A 21,681-nucleotide genomic window follows, 5' to 3' on the forward strand; every position below is an offset into this window, starting at 1 on the left:
AGAAGAATGGAGAATAGTTAGTGCCATTTGCCCAATATAGGTGGCTATCCAGGATCAGTGGGAATGGAGGTGGGGACTGTATCTGCAGATCCTCACTTTAGTCTGTGCCAAGAACATGCTTCAGATTGGAACTTTGCGGGGAGGCTAGGGTTAGCCAAAACTGGGGCTTTGCACAGAGCATCACCTCAAATCCCAGCACAGGTGATCTTAAGAAGGCCACTTGTTTTCAAAAGTGTTGCAATTCAAAGTAGTCATTTTCAAAAAAAATTTCAAACATGCTGAAATTTCACATTTAAGACTGATCTGCATTCTTCCTGTATATGATCGCAGAAGTAATTTCTTCATGTCTCAGGGGTAGGAGTGATTCTGTTGTTCATATGTGCAAAAACATAGCTGTTTACAGGAAAGTAGGTGTTTTAGTCATGGAGCTGTGATTATTTTATTGGAATGATCAATGTCAGTAGGCTTCTAAAAAGAAAAACCATGAAAAAAAATGATAAATCGCACAATTGAGCTTTGTTTGTAGCTACAAAACAGGTAACATTTCAAAAAGGCCAAGCGGTAATAACCTACATTTATTTGCCTACGTCCTCCAATTCTAGTGTTAGTGGGAAGAACAATGCTTATGCCATTCATACCTGTATACATCAATTTAAATTGAACAAACAAAAGATGTGTAAGTGCTGTGAAAATTGTATAGATGCAAATGCATACGTGAGAAGGAAGGTGGATTAGAGATGCGTTTTGTAGGTCCTTTGACATGCACAACTAATCCAGGTGCAGGTATATCAAAGAATAAACTTAGGTAAATATTTTCAGTCAAACAGCTGGAACCATGAAGTAAACGATGGATAACAAATATGGTAGAATTTCATACCCTGTTGAAACCTGCATTGAGGAGCGGCAAGACTGAACTCTCCTCTTGTTCATTACACCTGCAGGAAGAGGCAAACAGTGAAGTTTACATACGACTGCTCCATCTGAATAAAGTGTTCCATCTGTTACTATTTATAAACCACAGAAAGACATGGCGACAATTTTGAGCTTTCACCCAAAACAGATGTGGAGTCAGCAGTACACTTGCAGTACGTCACTGGTTATACACAGCAGGAGATCTTAACCATTCTCACAACTCAGACCTCATCAGGATACAGCCAGCGAGCTGTCGAGTGCTCAGAGAGCGTTAACAAGCAGTTTGGTGCACTGGGAGGCTGCTCCATGAACAAGCCAGGCTAGAAGTTGACAGCAAATGGAAGGAGAGGTGGATGAGGTGGGTGCAGGGAGGAGTGGGTGGCGGTGCGTTTAACTAGTAGCTTGTAACAGGCCTTAAAAGTTTTGTGAGGCCAGGAGAAATCCAGCCCATTAATGAAGATGCCTTCTGCAATCCTTAATAGGGCCACTGGCTAGACCAATTCCATCCAGGCACAAATGGATGAAACCTTCGCATGAAGTGCTTACTTGTATTTGAAAATTGCAAACAAGGTCCTGCAATGGCTGTTGGGACTGATTTGCACATGCAAGCTACCTCTCACATCTCTCTTCAGCAAGAGTTCTGGGCACCCATTTACAAACCTGGCTGAAAATCACATCAGCTGGTCCTTGGATATTCAAAGGATGGTAACCATTTCTCTGCCATTTTCAACTTTTTCACCTCATGAACTATGTCTCGCGCATGTTGGAATAAACCCAACACCCATGATAAATAGCAGGCTTGATGTCAACTTGCTTGAGTTACATGATGATACCATTGCAAAACAGAGATGTTTTTATATGTGTGTTTACTGGACCCAAAAGTGACCTCTTCTCAACTAAATTTTGCAAGAGATCATGATCTCTTTAAAAAGAAAACTAAGGGCGCTTTTATAGTACAAATACACGTTTGCTGTGAACCTTAAACAAAATTGGAGTTTGGACATGCTGGACGTATGCACAAGACTCTCAACAAAGATCTTTTGATTTGGGAACATTTGTCACCTTTTAAAGGGGAAAAGAAAAAGAAAAAACTGGAAACCTGAAACAAAACAGAAAACGCTAGGAAAACATAGCAGATCTATGCACATCTGTTAAAAGAATAGACAGATCAACATTTTGAGTATAGACTGGATTCTGACCAGGGGTTATACTTGAAACTTTAACCTGCCTTTTCTCTTTACAAATGCTGATGCACCTGTCTATTTCCAGCATCTTGTATTATTTCATCTTTAAAAAGGAGCTGGGTCGACCTCTGTAGGAAGTAAAATTGATGGGTGGTGAAGATATTATTTCAGGGAAGTTTGAGGAAGAAAATTAGTGTTGCTTAAATTGGGGAATCAGTGGATGTTGTGAGAGGGAAGTTTGTGGTGGAATAGTCATACATGGGTTCTGGATCGAATAGGCTGGGAGGGCTGAAAGGCCTTTTCTCTCTTTGGATCTTCTTGTTATATTCTTATCTATAAATCCTGAAGATAACATAAATATTTCAGCAGTGCATTCACTTTGGAATTTCAATGTTTTAAACTGAAATTCTTACAGCCTTGTTCTGCCACTGCAAGTGAAGCTGACTGGGATTTCTGGATCAGACATTGACCCTATTCCAAGTTGCAGGGAAGGGGTCCTTTATGTATTCAGGACAGGCAGTCCACACCTATACAGGTGCAACAGAGACACCCATCCCAATGAGCTGGCAGAAGTCGGAGTCCCTTGCTGCTCTGACAGGGGGTTACAGGTGCTCAGGAAGGGTTGATGAAAGAAGGCCAACAACTTTTTTCTATGGAGCAAAAATTGAAAGTAATTGAGCCCTCTGGGGAAATCTTGGGGCCCTCATAAGGTCCAGTGTTGGTCCTACACCAGCCTACAACAACCATAACTCCCACTGAGACTAGGAGGTAGCATACGGAATACATTTCCCAGCCTGAGAACACCCCACACATACCCCCAATACTGGCAGTGGACTTAGAGGTTTGTGCATATGACTCACTTACCTGTCCTGATTGGAATCTTGGGCAGTGGGTGGCACCTCAAATTCCTTCCTCCCTCTGGACTATCTACCTGTCTTATATCCTCCCCCAGGAACTTTGGCTTCATAAATTTGAACTAATGGGAGCTAGATCTGTGTGTGTATGGTTATAAATATGGTGGAGCTCTCTCCTGGGCAAAGGGATTAAGTTCAAACCATGCAAGCAGTGTAGGCAGACATTATCTGGCTGGAGAGCAGTATGCATCATAAATGTTAATATAAACCTGTTATAACTTTTGAGCATAGAGCTCGGTCAATTATATTCCCAGCAGCATGCCACAGGGAAAATTCCTGATTTTGTTCACTCCATTCTAAAGCAGTTTCATTGATCAGGGATATACTGAAATATGAGATACTTACATCTGGGGAACTACAACCAGCATCACTGTGGTTTCTCCAGAGTTAGTGGCTCGAATTGACCTAATAAGTGAAAAGCAATAAAATATTTATAAAGTGGAAGTCTCTTACATTTTAAATTCCGGTAAAAGATCTCATAATAAAATGACCACGGTATGTTCCTCAACTCTCACATTCTGAAGTGATCATTATGGTAATCTTGTGGAGATTTTGATTACAAAGCCCACTGACAGGAAGCAGTACTTGCCTGCTTGTTGTGTCATAAAGTAAATAAAGGGGGTGAAGTTTAGCATTGTTTTATCTGTTTTGTTGTCAAAATATGAAGGAGCGGAAGACGTATTTTGGAATTCTGATCTCCTATGCCCCACAGAAGTATGACAACTACTAAATTGGAAGCCAACGCCTTTTAGGTGTTCAGGGCACTGCCTGAAACAGGCATTAGGTGCCTTGGCATATGCAAATATGGGTCCTAAAGCTGGTTTGAGCACCCAATTGAAATTCATCAACAAATGGACAGAAATTGCTCTATTCAGTTGTGCGGCTAACTAGTGGGTCTTAAAGGGGCTGCGGAGGCTGCTCAAAAGTCAGCCAGTAAACTTTTTATTAGTTGCTTTTCTGTTCCAGAATGGAGCAGGAGTGTGCCCCCTGGCTTCACTAAAATACTGCAGCCCACAGCTGGCCCAGGCTAATTCCCCACCACATTGCCTCCCTCACTAGGACCTACCTGTGGGCCTGCATGCATTCTGAGCGAGCCACCCTGGAAGGCAGTGTGAGTTGACTTTCTATCCCAATGTATCTTTATTCATATAATTAGTGCTGAATTACACTGTTTTAAACTGGGCACATTTACACTTATACAGAAACACCTGAATTTGGGACTAGTTGAGATTCAGACATGCCCAAACTGAGGGAAATGTCCTACTGCATGCACATGAAATCACTGTCATTGATATACACAATGGACTTCCAGGCAAGAGTTTAAATGGACCTTCCTGAATCGGAAGTCTTAAATTGCACACAAGAAAGTGACACCATATGGAAACTGAGAATAGAAAGATTATAGTCCCAGATTTAAAAATAAAAGCTTCAATTTTAACCTAACCCATCCTGTTTCCATTTTCCTGTTTTATATAGTTCTAATACTATTAAATAGATGATCTTTCATTTAACACCCAATTTTAACCTAACCCACCCAGCAGGAACAGGGCAGGTGCGTATTGGACATTTTAGACCACCCTCCACCACCGATTTTTATGCTTCAGTGAAGTCAATCTGAACCCGTCCTGTTTCCAGATGATACCTTATCGTCCAATTAAATTTTCTACATTATATTATAAATACTTATTGGAAACCCTGGGAATACAATACTCTATGTGCTCCTGTTGAAAACTCTTACTCAAATATGCTTTGGTAAATGGTTTGGGCCAAAATGTCTAAATTAAACAGGAATGTACAATCACACAAAACTGATGGGCAGCAAAAGACCAGTTGGTCCATCAAACCTTCCCACACCATGATGGCCAGAGCATCATAACATAACTTCTTCCCTCCCCATCTCTCCTCTCCCTTACTCCTTCATACTGCACCCAACCCCCTGCCCCCCACCCTCCGCACATCCCGCCCCCTCCCCCACCACCTTCCACCCTGTAGCCATGTAGTCTCCTGGAAGGGACAAAAAACAGAGAAAACAATCCAGGGCAAATAAGGGGGAAAAAAAGATGGAAAATTCCTCTTCGACCCTCTCAGGCTATTTGACCACAAGAGAATGTGTCAGGCATAGCAGACTTTCAGGAAATTGGATATACAGCTAGAATACCAGAGATTCAGGCACTGACCACCTGCAAATAGGCAACGAACTTTGAATTCTTCACCAGCCTGTAAGACCCTCTAATTCAGACCACAGCGATACCACTAGGGAGTGCAACAATGATCACTGCAAGAATGCCAAGAAATTAGATACCAAACTAAATTAAACATGTTGCTGGTTGGAAAAAACAGAGAGATTAGGCAACTGCCCAAATCACTTCAGGGTCTGAGATCGATAGATTTCTGGACTCTAAAGGTATCAAGGGATAAGGGGTTAGTGTGGGAAGATGGAGGTGAGGTAGAAGATCAGCCATGATATTATTGAATAGTGGAGCAGGCTCAGGAGATGTTACGACCTACTCCTGCTATTTCTTATGTTACAAATCTACCATTTACCCCAATTCCAATATCGAAATCAGAATTCCAGGAATCACAAACATCATCATGTCTGACAGTCTGCAAACCCACTTCCAAAAAACTGTTGCATTACCTGCAAAGTGCTTCTGCATCAAAGTATTTGGCATGTCTGTTGTCAATAATTACAATTTCATGATGCTTATCCAGAAAGTATTCCAGTGCAGACTCTGGTGTTCGTGCGATGTTGCACTTATATCCAGCTTTATCACATGCCCACCAAAAGCCATCACTCTGGCTGTCCTCTTTAGCAAACACCAATAGAACCTACAAAAATGAGTTGCATCAGGTCAGATAAAAACACTTAAGGGCAGGCAATGGTCTAATCCTCTGCTTCACATTCCTACTGACTCAAGTTTGAATCAATCTACTGATAGTAAAGACAGTTATTAGAAGCTATAATATGGTATCCAAATCTCTGAGAATAATTAATCTTCAACACATAAGCTCACCTCAAAGGTCCAGCTGATATTTTGGAGTGCATTCACACAATGTAAGATAAGCATATTGGGTGCACTTTGTGATTAATAAGTTTCCACTATTATGTATTCAATCTAATCTTGCCTTATGTCAATCACAATTATTGATGTTCCAATTAAGGAATTTTAAAGATTATAAATGAAATATGTCGAAGATCTGAGCAAACCATGGAAGTCAGTATTTTTCAATGGTAGTATTTTATAAGCAACTTTTAGAGTCATAGAGTTATACAGCATAGAAACAGGCCCTTCGGCCCATTGTGTCCATGCTGGCCATCAAGCACCTATCTATTCTAATCCCATTTTCCAGCACTTGGCCCATAGCCTTGTATGCTATGGCATTTCAAGTGCTCATCTAAATACTTCTTAAGTGTTGTGAGGATTCCTGCCTCTACCACCCCTTCAGGCAGTGCATTCCAGATTTTTTTCCTCAAATGTCCTCTAAACCTCCTGCCCCTTACCTTAAATCTATGCCCCTGGTTATTGACACCTCTGCTAAGGGGATAAGTTTCTTCCTATCTACCCTATCTATGCCCCTCATAATTTTGTATACCTCAATCAGGTCCCCCCCCTCAGCCTTCTCTGTTCTAAGGAAAACAACCCTAGCCTATCCAGTCTCTCTTCATAGCTGAAATGCTCCAGCCCAGGCAACATCCTGGTGAATCTCCTCTGCACCCTCTCCAGTGCAATCACATCCTTCCTGTAGTGTGGCGACCAGAACTGTATACAGTATTCCAGCTGTGCCCTAACTAGTGTTTTATACAACTCCATCATAACCTCCCTGCTCTTATATTCTATGCCTCAGCTAATAAAGGCAAGTATCCCAGGTGCCACCTTATCTACCTGTGCTGCTACCTTCAGTGATCCATGGACAAGTACACCAAGTACACGCTCTGTACTTCCTAGGGTCCTACCATCCAGTGTATATTCCCTTGCCTTGTTAGTCCTCCCAAAATGCATCATCTCACACTTCTCAGGATTAAATTCCATTTGCCACAGCTCTGCCCATCTTGTTCATTTTTGATGCTGCAACACCAAGCGCTATTGAGTCAGTCAAACCATGTGCCAAAGAGCTCAAGGTAGGCCTTCAGTTGTTATCTTGTTCATCAGGTCATCCACCCTTTACCACTTTAACCACGCACTTTTTTGGTGACTGAGGTGTGTGCCAGAAACAGGCAGGCATCTGGTGCAAATTGTGATCCTATTATGTCATTCGGTCCCATGCAGTTTTAACTTTAAAAATTTGAAGTCCTGCTAGGTGTCAAGCCTGCTGAGTAAAACCTAGCAGGATTGGTTTCAAATCTTCTCTGGCCTCCTTGTCTCGACAGACAATGGGTAAGTGCCTGGAGGTGGTCAGTGGTTTGTGAAGCAGCGCCTGGAGTAGCTATAAAGGCCAATTCTAGAGTGACAGACCCTTCCACAGGTGCTGCAGATAAAATTGGTTGTCGGGGCTGTTACACAGTTGGCTCTTTCCTTGCACCTCTGTCTTTTTTCCTGCCAACTGCTAAGTCCCTTCGACTCGCCACTCTTTAGCCCCGCCTTTATGGCTGTCCGCCAGCTCTGGCGATCGCTGGCAACTGACTCCCCCAACTTGTGGTCAATGTCACAGGACTTCATGGTGCCTTTGCAGACATCTTTAAAGTGGAGACATGGACGGCTGGTGGGTCTGATACCAGTGACGAGCTCGCTGTACAATGTGTCCTTGGGGATCCTGCCATCTTCCATGCGGCTCACATGGCCAAGCCATCTCAAGCGCCACTGGCTCAGTAGGGGATGCTGGGGATGTTGGCCGCCTCGAGGACTTCTGCGTTGGAGATACGGTCCTGCCGCCTGATGCCAAGGATTCTCCGGAGGCAGCGAAGATGGAATGAGTTGAGCCGTCGCTCTTGGCTGACATACATTGTCCAGGCTTCACTGCCGTAGAGCAAGGTACTGAGGACACAGGCTTGAAACACTCGGAATTTTGTGTTCCATGTCAGTGCGCCATTTTACCACAACCTCTTGGCCAGTCTGGACATAGCAGCAGACGCCTTTCCCATGCGCTTATTAATTTCTGCATCGAGAGACAGGTTACTGGTGATAGTTGAGCCTAGGTAGGTGAACTCTTGAACCACTTCCAGAGCGTGGTCGCCGATATTGATGGATGGAGCATTTCTGACATCCTGTCCCATGATGTTCATTTTCTTGAGGCTGATGGTTAGGCCAAATCTGTTGCAGGCAGCTATCAATGAGTCTCTGCAGACACTCTTCTGTGTGGGATGTTAATGCAGCATCGTCAGCAAAGAGGAGTTCCCTGATGAGGACCTTCCATTCTTTGGTCTTTGCTCTAAGATGGGCAAGGTTGAACAACCTGCCACCTGATCTTGTGTGGAGGAAAATTCCTTCTTCTGAAGACTTGAACGCATGTGAGAGCAGCAGTGAGAAGAAAATCCCAAACAGTGTAGGTGCGAGAACACAGCCCTGTTTCACGCCACTCAGGATAGGAAAGGGGTCTGATGAGGCACCGCTATGCTGAATTGTGCCTTTCATATTGTCATGGAATGAGGTGATGATACTTAGTAGCTTTGGTGGACATCCGATCTCTGCCAGTAGTCTGAAGAGACCATGTCTGCTAACGAGGTCAAAGGCTTTGGTGAGATCTATGAAAGCAACGTAGAGGGGCATCTGTTGTTCGCGGCATTTCTCCTGTAGCTGGCGAAGGGAGAACAGCATGTCAGTAGTGGATCCATTACTTAAAGGCACACTCAGCTGCAGGCATTTAGATCTTAGGGATCTGTGTGTTAATTGTGCTTTTTGGATTTCCAAGTTATTTGTGAGCTTCGACATTGCTTTACTTCTGATTTCTTTAAACTTAATCCCTCTGAAAAACACTCATAATTTATCATTTATGCCATTCTTTCTTCATTGTTTTGTATGGAGGAAGAGGAGCAGCAACAACAACAACCAGGAGAAGCAGCACGTGGGCCTGTAAGAAGACAGCAGGTGAGGGGGAGGGGTTCTTCTTGTTGGAGGTCTTACCCAGCTCACAGGGTTTATCGGCCAAGTGAGTTTCCTGGATATCTATGAGGAGGAATGCATAAGAAGTCCACATTTCTCAATAGGCTGATGCTAATCTTTGCAGCTTGCTACAACAAGATGTGCTACCTCCAGGGCCAACTAGCCATATTTTGCCAATGGCTGTGAAAGCAACAACTGCCCTTAACTGTTTCAGTTGGCACTCTAGTTGTTGGGAGGCCTGAGTATAAGTTTAACTTTCTTTTCTGTGTGGGGCCATGAGGAATGGGAGTGCTTCTCCACACTCTGCAAAAAACCAACCGGGGCCTCTGTCTTAGCTGGTCTCACCTCCTCTCATGAACAGACCCCTTTCCCCACCTTCCCTTCTCTCAGCTTGAGGCTGGTTGAGCCATCTGATATTGCAATGGCTTGAAATTGGCAGGCTGCCCCCAGAACACTCATCTGCCCGCAACTCACGAACCATAAACTAAAGATGTCCGGCTCTCAAAGTGAACCAGATTTCCAGTCAGGACTATGAGGCATCCAGTAATGCATTCTTCCAGCAAACCACCACTTCGGAGGGAAGATATACCCTTAAATCTGGTCAGAATATTAGAACCATGCTATAAAATTTAAAGTGAAAGTGGTTTTGACTCATGTTCAGTTAGCAATATTTATAGAGTATTTCCACTTCCATTAAGGTGGATGGGTGCATTAATTGTATGAACATGTTACTCTTATCAGTAGTCTTATTATCATCGAGAAGATTAGTACACAAAAATTAAACCTCACTTCTTATGGGATATTATAGTTTATTATCCTAAGATGAAATCTAATCTGGAAAAGGCACTTTTGATAAGATGTTTAACTGAAACCCTGTTTGTCTTCGCAGTTCACACATAATGTTTCAAGAGAAGCAAAGGAGTTCTCCTGGTGTCCTGACCAACACTTGTCCCTCAACTAATCCTATCAAAAACAGGTTCAGTAGGCATTCATGTTTGTGGGATCTTACCATGTGCACTTTAAAAATAATTTATTTCCAATAAAGAGCTTTGGCACATCCTGAGGATATGAAAGGAATTCTATAAATGCAAGTTCTTTTTTTCAATTGCACTTAAGATTCCATTTCCTGAGGTATATATTTTTTGGAAACATTAATGGTATGAATTTCATGACAGCTCAAATTAAACATGGAAATGATTGCAAAAGTACAAAGGGTACACAGTGCCAGAAAGCCTTTATAAACTGCTGTAACTGATCACATTTACAATATGTAAAACAGAGCACTAGCAGTACTGCTATAAATCACAACTGCTTGCCGCCGTGTGAGATGTCATTTGCTTTGTTCTTCACTGTTTATATAAGTAACTGGTGTGTAAACTCTCAGATGTTTAGATTACTTTATTTCTGCATTATTAGGTTACAACTTGTTGCTATGTTATTACAAACGTTTAACACTGACATATCAAATTTCTCTCATCACTATTTAAATGGAGCTATTAATCTGTTTAAGATAAATGAGTTAACACCTCTATTAAAATAGCAGAAGGAAGAATCTAGTGTCAGTGCACTCAGCTCACATTATTGGTCATTTCCAGGCTGCTATGTTTTGAAAAGTTTATTGAAAGCAAAGAGTTTATTGCAAGGCACACTCTGACATCAACTGAGTCACAAGATGTTGCTAAGAATTTCCCGTTGTACCAACTTACTGTAGGAGATAATGCGGCTCACTCGTTCTGTTAGTGCTTTGATTTGAGGCATTAGTGAGACAGCAGAGATCAGAAAAACAAGCAAAAATCAGCTCTATTTTCCAGTTGGACTTGGGACAGGCATCTGAAAGTCCCACTACCTACAGCGAGGTACAGGTAGCGGCACCTTCACTTTGGCGGATGTTGTTGCTAAAGCCTCCTCTTCCCAAAGGCAATTGGACCAGCACGTATCTTGTGGCATCACAATGACGTGTGAATGCCTGTCTTACCTTTATGCTGCAAGGGTCTTCTGAAGTATCCCAATCACAACATGCATGACACAAAGCATGATGATGTTCCTGTTCTCATTACATCGGGGCCTCCCAAGATGATGCCTGTACCACCAGACCTAAGCAGAAATCTGGATCATTTCACCAGCTTGTAGCGTACAATCCTGACTATGCAGGCAGCAGCACAGCTACAGCCACTTCAGGAGAATCAGATAGAGCCGGGAGAGAGCACTTGGCAAAACACACAGCACAAGTGAGCAGAGACAGGTAGAAATGGTCACAGAGGAAAAGGAATGGATAGAATAAGTGGCGCCGTGGTTAGCACCGCAGCCTCACAGCTCCAGTGACCTGGGTTCAGTTCTGGGTACTGCCTGTGTGAAGTTTGCAAATTCTCCCTGTGACCGCGTGGGTTTCCACCGGGTGCTCTGGTTTCCTCCCACAGCCAAAGACTTGCAGGTTGATAGGTAAATTGATCATTGTAAATTGCCCCTAGTGTAGGTGGTAGGAGAATGGTGGAGAATGGTGGGGATGTGGTAGGGAATATGGGATTAATGTAGGATTAGTATAAATGGGTGGTTGTTGGTCAGCACAGACTCAGTGGGCCGAAGGGCCTGTTTCAGTGCTGTATCTCTAAAAAAAAAAGCAGGGCCAGTGCATCTTTTTTTAGTGAGGAAAGATGCTTTACACAGTCCTTTAAAATTCTTCAGAGCTCCAAGCATGCTAATAGGGAAATTTGAAGGCCGCACACAGCAGAAGGCATCTCTATGCAGCTTTACATATAGATATGCCTCGAGGAAGCAGAGACATTTCACTTTATGGGGATGGTGACTGTGTTCATTGGGACCTGGGATTCCAATTTACTGAAGTCTCTTACTTCTGACTTGGAATGGCTCGGGATCAGATTAGGAGAATACTGATTTCAGGGTTCACACTCCTAAGTGGTGGCCAGAGGTCTGTTCCTATACAAGGTATGCCAAACCACCTGGGCATGGCAGGAGATAGCACAGATGAAGTAGCTTCCTCTCAATGCATGGGTAAAGCAGCTAATACTTGCGCCCCACCCAGCCAGCCTTGTCAAAGGATTAAAGAAGTGACAGGTAGTGGAAAGGAGTAGCCAGCCAATTCAGTCAAGTCTCCTTCAACAGCATCTTCCAAACACACAACCTCTATCACCTAGAAGGACAAGGGCAGTATATTCATGGGAACACCACCACCTGCAAGTTTCCCTCCAAGCCACACACCATCCTGATTTGGAACTATATTGCCATTTATTCACTGTCGCTGGGTCAAAATCCTGGAACTCCCTTCCTTAAAGCACTGTGGATGTATCTACACCAGATGGACTGCAGCAGTTCAAGAAGACAGCTCACCAACCCCTTCTCAAGGGCAATTAGGGATGGGCAATAAATGTTGGCCTAGTCAGCATGCCCACATCCCGTGAAAGAATTTAAAAAGTCGTTCAAGTGCTGGCAGAAGTATTAAAGGCATCACAGGATTCAATGAACAAAAAAGCTACAGTACCAGAGTCATGTTAAGAGATCCCCATTGAGCAAAAACAGGTTTATTTATCCTGACTCAGTCAGTAGCACACTAATCTCTGAGTTAGAAGCTTGGGGTTTCAAGCTCCACAACAGATTTGTAAAACTTGTTCACTGATGTCTGCTCATGAAAGAAATCTGTCACCTGTACCTACATTGTGTGGTTGATGGCACTATGGGCTAGATTTTGTTCTGGCAACAAGGTCCCCACCATGGGCCAAAAGGCAGGGATAGAACCTGCCTCGGCCCTCCGTCAAACCCTTTTGCAATTTTACGACAGGCAGCCAATTAACTGCCTGCTGTCGGGGTAGGCGTTCTTCGACAGGCTGAATGGCCTGCTCCTGCTCCAATATTCCTATGTTTTAAGGGACTAGCACCCACCTCCAGAGCTGCTGGCCAATCGGAGGCCAGCAGCTTTGCAGTACCAGCAGCGCCACTGGGAGTGGTGGGCACTGCCGGTATTACAGGATGCCTTTCGAAGAGATATCGGAGACCCCAGGCTGGTAAGTGAGGTCACGATCACTGGGGCCTACCTGATTGGCCCCGGGTCGGGGTCGGGGCTGGTGTCTTGCGTCGGGGTGGCCATCGCCACTGGGGTGTCCCTCTGAGGGCCATGGATTGCCCCCAAAGGAGGATCCCCACTGAGGCCACTAGGAGGCCGCCAGTCTCACCTGGCAGCATCTCATGGCATCAGGCCCCTCCATCCTCCACAAAATTGGAGTGGAAGCGGGAAGAGGCCCTTAAGTGGCCTTCCCTTCCCCGGACAATATGGCAAGGGACCAGGACAACATCAGGGATGGCACCTCTTGCCATTTTGTTTGCACCCCTGCCTCCATACCTGTCTCCAAGGGTAGCATAAAATTCTGCCCTATGAATCCACGGTGACTAGTTTAGTTTAGTTTAGTTTAGTTTAGTTTAGTTTAGAGATACAGCACTGAAACAGGCCCTTCGGCCCACTGAGTCCGTGCCGACCATCAACCACCCATTTATACTAATCCTACACTAATCCCATATTCCTACCACATCCCCACCTGTCTCTATATTCCCCTACCACCTACCTATACTAGGGGCAATTTATAATGGCCAATTTACCTATCAACCTGCAAGTCTTTTGGCTTGTGGGAGGAAACCGGAGCACCCGGAGGAAACCCACGCAGACACAGGGAGAACTTGCAAACTCCACACAGGCAGTATCCAGAATTGAACCCGGGTCGCTAGAGCTGTGAGGCTGCGGTGCTAACCACTGCGCCACTGTGCTGCCCCACTACTGTAACTCTCATTGATTGACAAGGCTTTTACTTAACTCTGTAAATGTGTCAATGCATGAACCTATAGTCTCAAGTAAAATATCTGCACGAGGATCTCGCCACCTATCTGGTGTGGTCAGGCGGCATCTACACGGTGCAATTTTCCACAGTTCCCAACCCAGGACAGATGAGAAGTTGGCCAATGGGATTTAAATGAGGTCTGACAGTTAAAGTAGTCTGAGCTTCATTTCTGGAGCAGTGGGTGAGATTTTAACACAAACAGCTACCCACCTGCCCAGAGTTAAAATCTAGTTGAACAATATGGAGAAGTGTGAGGTAATGCATTTTGGGAGGGCAAACAAAGCAAGGCAATACATAACAAGCAGGAAGATATTGAGAGGGGTAGAAGAAGTGAGAGACCCTGGTCCGCAGGTTTCTGAAGGTGGCAGGACAGGTAAATAAGTGGTGAAGAAGGCATATGGAATGCTTTTCATTATTGGTCGAGGTATAGAATACAAAAGCAGGGATGTAATGCTGGAACTGTATAAAACACTGGTTAGGCCACAGCTGGAGTATTGCGTACAGTTGTGGTCACCACATTACAGGAAGGACATAATTGCTCTGGAGAGAGTGCAGAGGAGATTTACAAGAATGTTGCCAGGGCTTGAAAGTTGCAGCTATGAGGAAAGATTGGATCAGCTAGGGTTGTTTTCCATAGAACAGAGGTGGCTGAGGGGTGATCTAATTGAGGTGTACAAAATTACGAAGGGCCTAAAAAGAGGAGACAGGAAGGACCTGTTTCCCCTAGTGGAGAGGTCAATTACTAGGGGACACAGATTTAAGGTGATTGGTAGAAGGATTAGAGGGGACATGAGGAAAAACTTTTTCACCCAGAGGGTGGTGGGTGTCTGGAATTCACTGCCAGGAATGGTGGTGGAGGCAGAAACCCTCAATTCTTTTAGAAGGTACCTGGACAGGCACATGAAGTGCTGTAACCTTCAAGGCTATGGACCAGGTGCTGGAAGGTGGGATTAGATTGGGCGGTAGTTTTTTCAGCCGGTACTGACACGATGGGCTGAATGGCTTCCTTCTGTGCCGTAATTTTTTTATGGTTCTAATACATGCCAATCAACCCCCCCACCTGCTATGTTACTATGGTTCTTCATAAAATAAGGGCTGAATCCTAACTCCCAAAAATGGATGGGCTAGGGTAGGGTCAGAGGTTAAAATTCAAAAATTCTGTAACAGCATCTCAAGCCGCCCACTACCAATTTTACTGAAGATGAGGCGAGGTGCAGGTGACCAAACAGCCTGTGGGAAGCAGGTTGGTAATTTAAATATTATAATGAAGCTGCCTGCCTTCATGTTAACTATTTTAACTCATGTCAGCCGAGTTTCCCAGACCTTGGGAAATCTGCCCGCAGAAAGGAGGTGAGAAGGCTCACCACCACCTTCTCAAGGACAATTAGGGATGGGCAATAAATGGTGTCCTAGCCAGCGACGCCCACATCCCATGAATGAATAAAAAAAAAGGAGTGAATCCACAATGTAAGTATTTTTGCTGCGCTGCTTGTGAGCCAGGAGGAGCAGGAGTGTTTTCTACAGTTCCAACAAGCTACCCAGTAAATCCCCACTCCCCATGATCTATCTACTCACCCCACCATAGGACACCTCCCCGCGCACCCCCCCCCCCCCCCCAACCCCAACCACCATTGGGATCCTAGATCATCACTGGATCTCCTTGACGACCCACTGGACCCCTCGACCAACATCGGGCCCACCCCCCACCCTCCAAACACCATAGGACCAATGGCCACCATCTGCTCCCCTTCCTGACAACCATTTACTCTCCAACAACCACTGGAGCATCCCTGCCCCCCGCCACCACCGCTTTTCCCAACTTCACAACAGCTCCCCTGCATGGAACTCTCCTCTGGGCTAAAATCTAGGCCTAAATCTCCACACGTTGCAATAACCTTTATAATGGGAATGCCTGATGGAATTCCCATGATGAAAACTGCTGTTAATGACGTAGCTGTTGTCAGCAATGGTGCTGTGGGAAAAGATATCTGCAAATGTAATCATGCAATGGAAAAAATAGAGCTGTAAATAGCAGCTGCAAGTAATACAGCAAAGATAATAGAGAAACAGCTTTGCGAAAAGCAGGAAAGGAGAATGTTCAATGTTATGCTAAACTATTCCTTTAAAAATCAGATGGTCAGATCAGGAAACCTCAGCAGTATCCATTTTACATCAGGGAAAAGCACTGTCAGAGTGAATAGGTAAGAAAACGATAGCTGATTTCAGCATTGGGCCAATTCAAATACATTTGATTGAAATTGAGAGGTGTAATGCAGCTGATGCGAGGCCTCTATGAATTAGGATATTTTGCACTTGCTGAATTCAGGACTTCAGGCCTATCTGCATGGTCTCAGAACACAATATATGCATTTGTGATTGGGGAATTGGCTCAAAAGGCTCATCTGCTTTTTTCCTTGAATAAATTTATACACATGACCCCTGGTGTTTCCCAAACTATCGAACTGAAATAATGGCATCGATATTAACGGGGGGAGAGGGGAGGCAGATCAAGCAACCAGGCAAGAGCGGGGACGCAGAGGCGTTGCAGAACTTAATGGCAGGACCTCATTATTATTTTTCTCCTCTGGGAACTGAAGTCAATGGAAGTAAAAATTTGTGAGATGTAAAACGAAATGCTGCCTCACTGTCACCCGGTTTACACTATAGCACAAAGTGAAGCTCTACCCCGATGTGTTATCGGACACTCTGAGAGACAGTGAAGTTTCCATGGGACCTTTCAAACGCTGGAGGCTGCACTGGCTCCTTGTAGGGTTGTTGAGAGAGTGGGAGGCTCTGTGTTTCTGGCTCGCAGAGAGACTTGGCATATATTCCAGCCAGCTGAAGGGCAGATGTAGGGCCCACCTGGAGTCCTTGGTGGGATCATGGCCTAGAATCCAGTTACTGAAGGTCAAAATTAAAGAAAAATTATTTAACCGTGACCCTCTCTCCACCTTACTAAAAGGGCTGCTAGTGGTACTGCACAATTATTTGGAAGGAAGGTTGCAATTTCAAAAAAAGGGGGAAGCCACTTCGGACAGAGATGAAGAGAAATTTCTTTACTCAGAGGGCTGTGACTCTTTGGAATCCTCTACCCTAGAGAGCTGTGGAGGCTCAGTCATTCAGGATGTTTAAAGTAGAGATTGACACATTTCTAAATACCAATGACATAAAGGGATGTGGGGATAGTGTGGGAAAAAGGATTGAAGTAGAGGATCAGCCATGATTGTATAGAATGGCAGAGCACGCTTGATGGGCTGAATGGCCTGCTCCTGCTCCTATGTTCCTATGAGGGAGACCTGAAAGTTCCACTGGACTTTCCAGCCTGTGGGCTTGGGATGCAAGTGCCTGGCGGGCCCATTCAAATGATCTGACCTCCCACTGACCTTGAATAAATTTATACACATGACCCCTGGTGTTTCCCAAACTATCGAACTGAAATAATGGCATCGATATTAACGGGGGGAGAGGGGAGGCAGATCAAGCAACCAGGCAAGAGCGGGGACGCAGAGGCGTTGCAGAACTTAATGGCAGGACCTCATTATTATTTTTCTCCTCTGGGAACTGAAGTCAATGGAAGTAAAAATTTGTGAGATGTAAAACGAAATGTCAGCAGGGGGCAAAACTGGAGGTCACCAGATGCATAACTGGGGGGATCATTGGACTATATACCTTCAGGGGAACATTGACCTAAGAGTGAATCATATGGAAATAGACAAAATTGACAGTAGATAAAATTGTTTCCTTGGGTAGTCAAATTGCATTAAATATCTGGGGGAACAAAGAAAGCAAACAAGGGATAGTAATTGCAAGAGAGACATTTAACGATGTGATGGAGTGTCTATGGAATTATAAAATGAGCCTGGGGATAAGAAGTAGGATGCTTAAGTGTTAAGTGTGACCAGCAACATTGTCCAGTTTTAAAAACTGAGAGCTGAACACTGAAATAAGTCAAAGACAAAGGGTGCTACAGATGTCTGTTGAAACTTAACTGGACAAGAAAAATGATTAATGAGGGTTTTCTTGAGCCAGCAGGAAAGGAGAAAAACAATAAGGTTGATAATGATTGAAAAGAAATGACATACTGTGAGCACATTACTTAGAATTTGAAATTGTTACTGTCTGGAAAAGTTGATAATAGATCAAGAAGCAGGGAAGAAAAACTAAGGCTAGATGACTTGATGGAATGAGCAGATGTAATATCAGGGGCTGATAAAATCCGCCAGTGCCAAGGCTGGAAAGTATGAAATGTACTGAACGCCAATTTCCAGAGCACAGAAGGCACATTGGGACAGAAGAGGTAAACTGAGATTATCAATTCAAAGTACATCAAGAAATTTACTCTTTTGGTCTATATCTTTCATTATTGTCGTCAAGTTATAATGTACAACTTAATACTGGTATTAGACTGTTTTACTGTATTCTTACTTCTGCTACAACTGTGAACTTTAGCTCTGTACGGTTGTATCTTCTGCTTCTATTGCCAAGTTTTTTAGATTAGATTAGATTAGTGATACAGCACTGAAACAGGCCCTTCGGCCCACCGAGTCTGTGCCGAACATCAACCACCCATTTATACTAATCCTACACTAATCCCATATTCCCAACAAACATCCCCACCTGTCCCTATATTTCCCTACCACCTACCTATACTGGTGACAATTTATAATGGCCAATTTACCTGTCAATCTGCAAGTCTTTTGGCTTGTGGGAGGAAACCGGAGCACCCGGAGAAAACCCACGCAGACACAGGGAGAACTTGCAAACTCCACACAGGCAGTACCCGGAAGCGAACCCGGGTCCCTGGAGCTGTGAGGCTGCGGTGCTAACCCACTGCGCCACTGTGCCGCCACAGAAGTCCCTCTCATCTGTTACCCTGCTGAGGTTTCTCATGCGGATTCCAATCTTCTGCTACCACTGCTGAATCTGATGAACCTAAAACATTTCTGAAATGTCGTGATACTAACTTACAGGTGCCTGCATCATGTGGGCTACTGAAGTGTAACAATATGTAAATGTTAGTCCTACTTCAATTTTATACATATATTACCGAGGCCCTGATTTTAATTCTGGGCAGCTGGGGGTGAGTTTGAAGCTCAATTACCACCAAGAGAAAACAGCTCCAGGACATTTTAATTCTGAGCCTTATTAGATTCTCTGATACAACGGAGAACTCATGCACTTCCATAAAACAATTTCAGGTGGATCAGTCAGAGCCTTAAAGCTCAGAAAGCAAGGTTGCACTGCTTTTTTGCCTGATTTTGCTGTGGACTGATGCAAGAATAAAGAGCTTCAAGATGAGTAGGGAAGGCCCCAGGATCTCCAAAGGCTCCCTGGAGTCCTGCTGGAAGCCAGAGGCAAAGCCAGTGGTAGGAGTATCTCAAAACATCAAGCCTCCCAGATATGGAGAGACATTGCAGAGATTGTCAGCTCTTGAAATTTCACCTTCGGGCTGAGATCCAGTGCAGGAAATGGTTCATTGACCTTTCAACAACCCACAGCAACAATCCTTTTCTCTTCTCCCAGTACTTTCAATAATTCCCTCCCTTACATCACATCCTTTGCCACCTAGTACAAAGTCACACTACACCACTTCTCACTCTCATTATAAAGAAACACTCACCTCTTCCTTACTCCCATCACAGCAGCTTGTAACAGCATTCACTTCTCACTTGCTAACCCTTACAAAATCACCAACTCCTCTTCGAGCTCCTTCCTCATTTCATGCTCCAATACATGGACTTCCCATTCAACATCACCTCATCCTGCTTGCATCTTGCTCTTTCTCCCTCTCAGCATTTGCACAGCAAGCCGAAGCCCCATACATCTGCATTCTCCTTTTCAGGAGACATTCACTACCTCCTGCTCTCATTCTCTGCTGCCCACAACAGCCCATACCACAATAGAGGAGGAAGAGCAGCAGAAAACCAGCCAATGTGATGAACTGATCTGGAGCAGCAAGTTGTCCCTCTGGCTCTGTGAGAATAGGATATTTCAAGGTTGGGGCTTCTCTGAACAGAGTTTCTGACTGTTACTTGCACCTCTTCATGAACTTAAAAAAAGCACACAATCAGGTAGCTTGACTGCACTTGCCATCCAATATTGTTCAGCCTCTCAGTGCCATGTAAACTGGTCCCTTTTCTCTTTCCCCTAGTCTTTCTCAGCAGCTGGAACCTGCAGAAGAAAACATCTCCGAGAAGAAGAATCCACGTGAGGAGCTGCCATCATATACTGCAGCACTGCCAAGCAGCAGCACAGAGGGTTTGACACTGAATTAAAGAGGTTTGCACGTGGTGAGCAGCAGCAGGGGCTGGTGGCACAGACAGCACAAGAGATGCTCCACTGAGGAAGATAGAGGACGACTTCAGGGGCCAAAGCTATAAGACGCAAATTGCTTGCTTTACATCAACTATTAGGAGGCTAGTCGGGCCAGACTGCCTTGCAATAGTCAAGATATTGCATTCTGCAGCCTAAGCCTCTAAGGCAAAAGCTCTTAGAAACTGCCATCCATAAACAGCTCAGGGCTACCTAGATGAGCAACAGGAGCCTTCTAATGCTCTGCTTAAGCCACTGGTGAAGCACCTGGTAGGAGGAGCAAATTAGTAAATCTTCTATTAAGGAAAGCACAATGGGATGATCATTTGTTACAGAGGTTGGCCTTTTGCTTATTGAAGTATCAAGGCTGTGGTGACAGGGTTAACAAGGAATGTTAATGCTCAGGGGCTTTTTGTGACCATTCAGGTAAGGAGATTGAGGAGATCACCAAAAACACTGCTCCCTGGTCTCCCTAGCTTTTCTTTCCTTCTGAACCGCTGCTGTGTGTGTGGTGAAGGTGCTCTTCATGGGATGTAGGCATCACTGGCTAAGCCAGCATTTATTGCCCATCCCGAATTGCCCTTGAGAAGGTGGAGGTGAGCGCCACTTGCTGGTGTTGGTGTTCCCATGCATCTGCTGCCCTTGTCCTTTTAGTTGGTAGAGGTTGCAGGTTCGGAAGGTGATGTCTAAGGAACCTTAGTGCGTTGCTGCAGTGCATCTTGTAGATGGTACACACTGCTGCCACTGTACATCGGTGGTGGGAGTGAATGTTTGCGGGTGAGGTGCCGATCAAGCAGGCTGCTTTGTCCTGGATGGTGTCGAGCTTGAGTGTTGCTGGAGCTACATCCATCCAGGCAAGTGGAGAGTATTCCATCACACCCCTGACTTGTGCCTTGTAGATGGTGGACAGGCTTTGGGGAGTCAGGAGGTGAGTTACTCGCCACAGGATTCTGAGCCTCTGACCTGCGCATGTACCCACAGTATTTATATAGCTACTCTATTTCAGTTTCTGGTCAATGGCAAGCCCCAGGATGTTGATAGTGGGGGATTCAGCGATCGTAATGCCATTGAACGTCAAGGGGAGATGGTTAGATTCGCTCTTGTTGGAGATGGTCATTACCTGGCACTTGTGTGGCGCGAATGTAACTTGCCACTTATCAGTCCAAGCCTGGATATTGTCCATGTCTTGCTGCGTTTCCACACGGACTGCTTCAGTATCTGAGGAGTTGCGAATGGTGCTGAACATTGCGCAATCATCAGCGAACATCTCCACTTCTGACCTTATGACTGAAGGAAGGTCATTGATGAAAGTCTTTGAAAATATTTAAGGCAAAGGTAGATAGATTCTTGATAAGCAAGGGGGTGGAAGGTTATTAGGAGTAGATAGAAATGTGGAGTAATCAGTTCAGCCATGAACTTATTGAATGTTGGAGCGGGCTCGAAGGGCCCAGCGGCCTACTCCTGTTCCAATTTCATATGA

The 21,681-nt window shown here is 44.6% G+C and overlaps 1 protein-coding gene across 1 annotated transcript in view; it reads right to left on the reverse strand.

The window, feature by feature from the left end:
* Positions 1-21,681, reverse strand: part of pde8b (phosphodiesterase 8B) — a 288,620-nt gene that overhangs the window by 91,382 nt on the left and 175,557 nt on the right. The window contains exons 3-5 of the mRNA XM_068028806.1: positions 5,649-5,839; positions 3,356-3,415; positions 878-935 (exon numbers count right to left, since the gene is read on the reverse strand). Of these exons, the coding sequence (XP_067884907.1) occupies positions 878-935; positions 3,356-3,415; positions 5,649-5,839 (309 nt within the window). The remainder of the gene's footprint in view (positions 1-877; positions 936-3,355; positions 3,416-5,648; positions 5,840-21,681) is intronic.

The sequence above is a fragment of the Heterodontus francisci genome, chromosome 4, assembly GCF_036365525.1.
Source record: "Heterodontus francisci isolate sHetFra1 chromosome 4, sHetFra1.hap1, whole genome shotgun sequence".
Lineage (NCBI taxonomy): Eukaryota > Metazoa > Chordata > Chondrichthyes > Heterodontiformes > Heterodontidae > Heterodontus > Heterodontus francisci.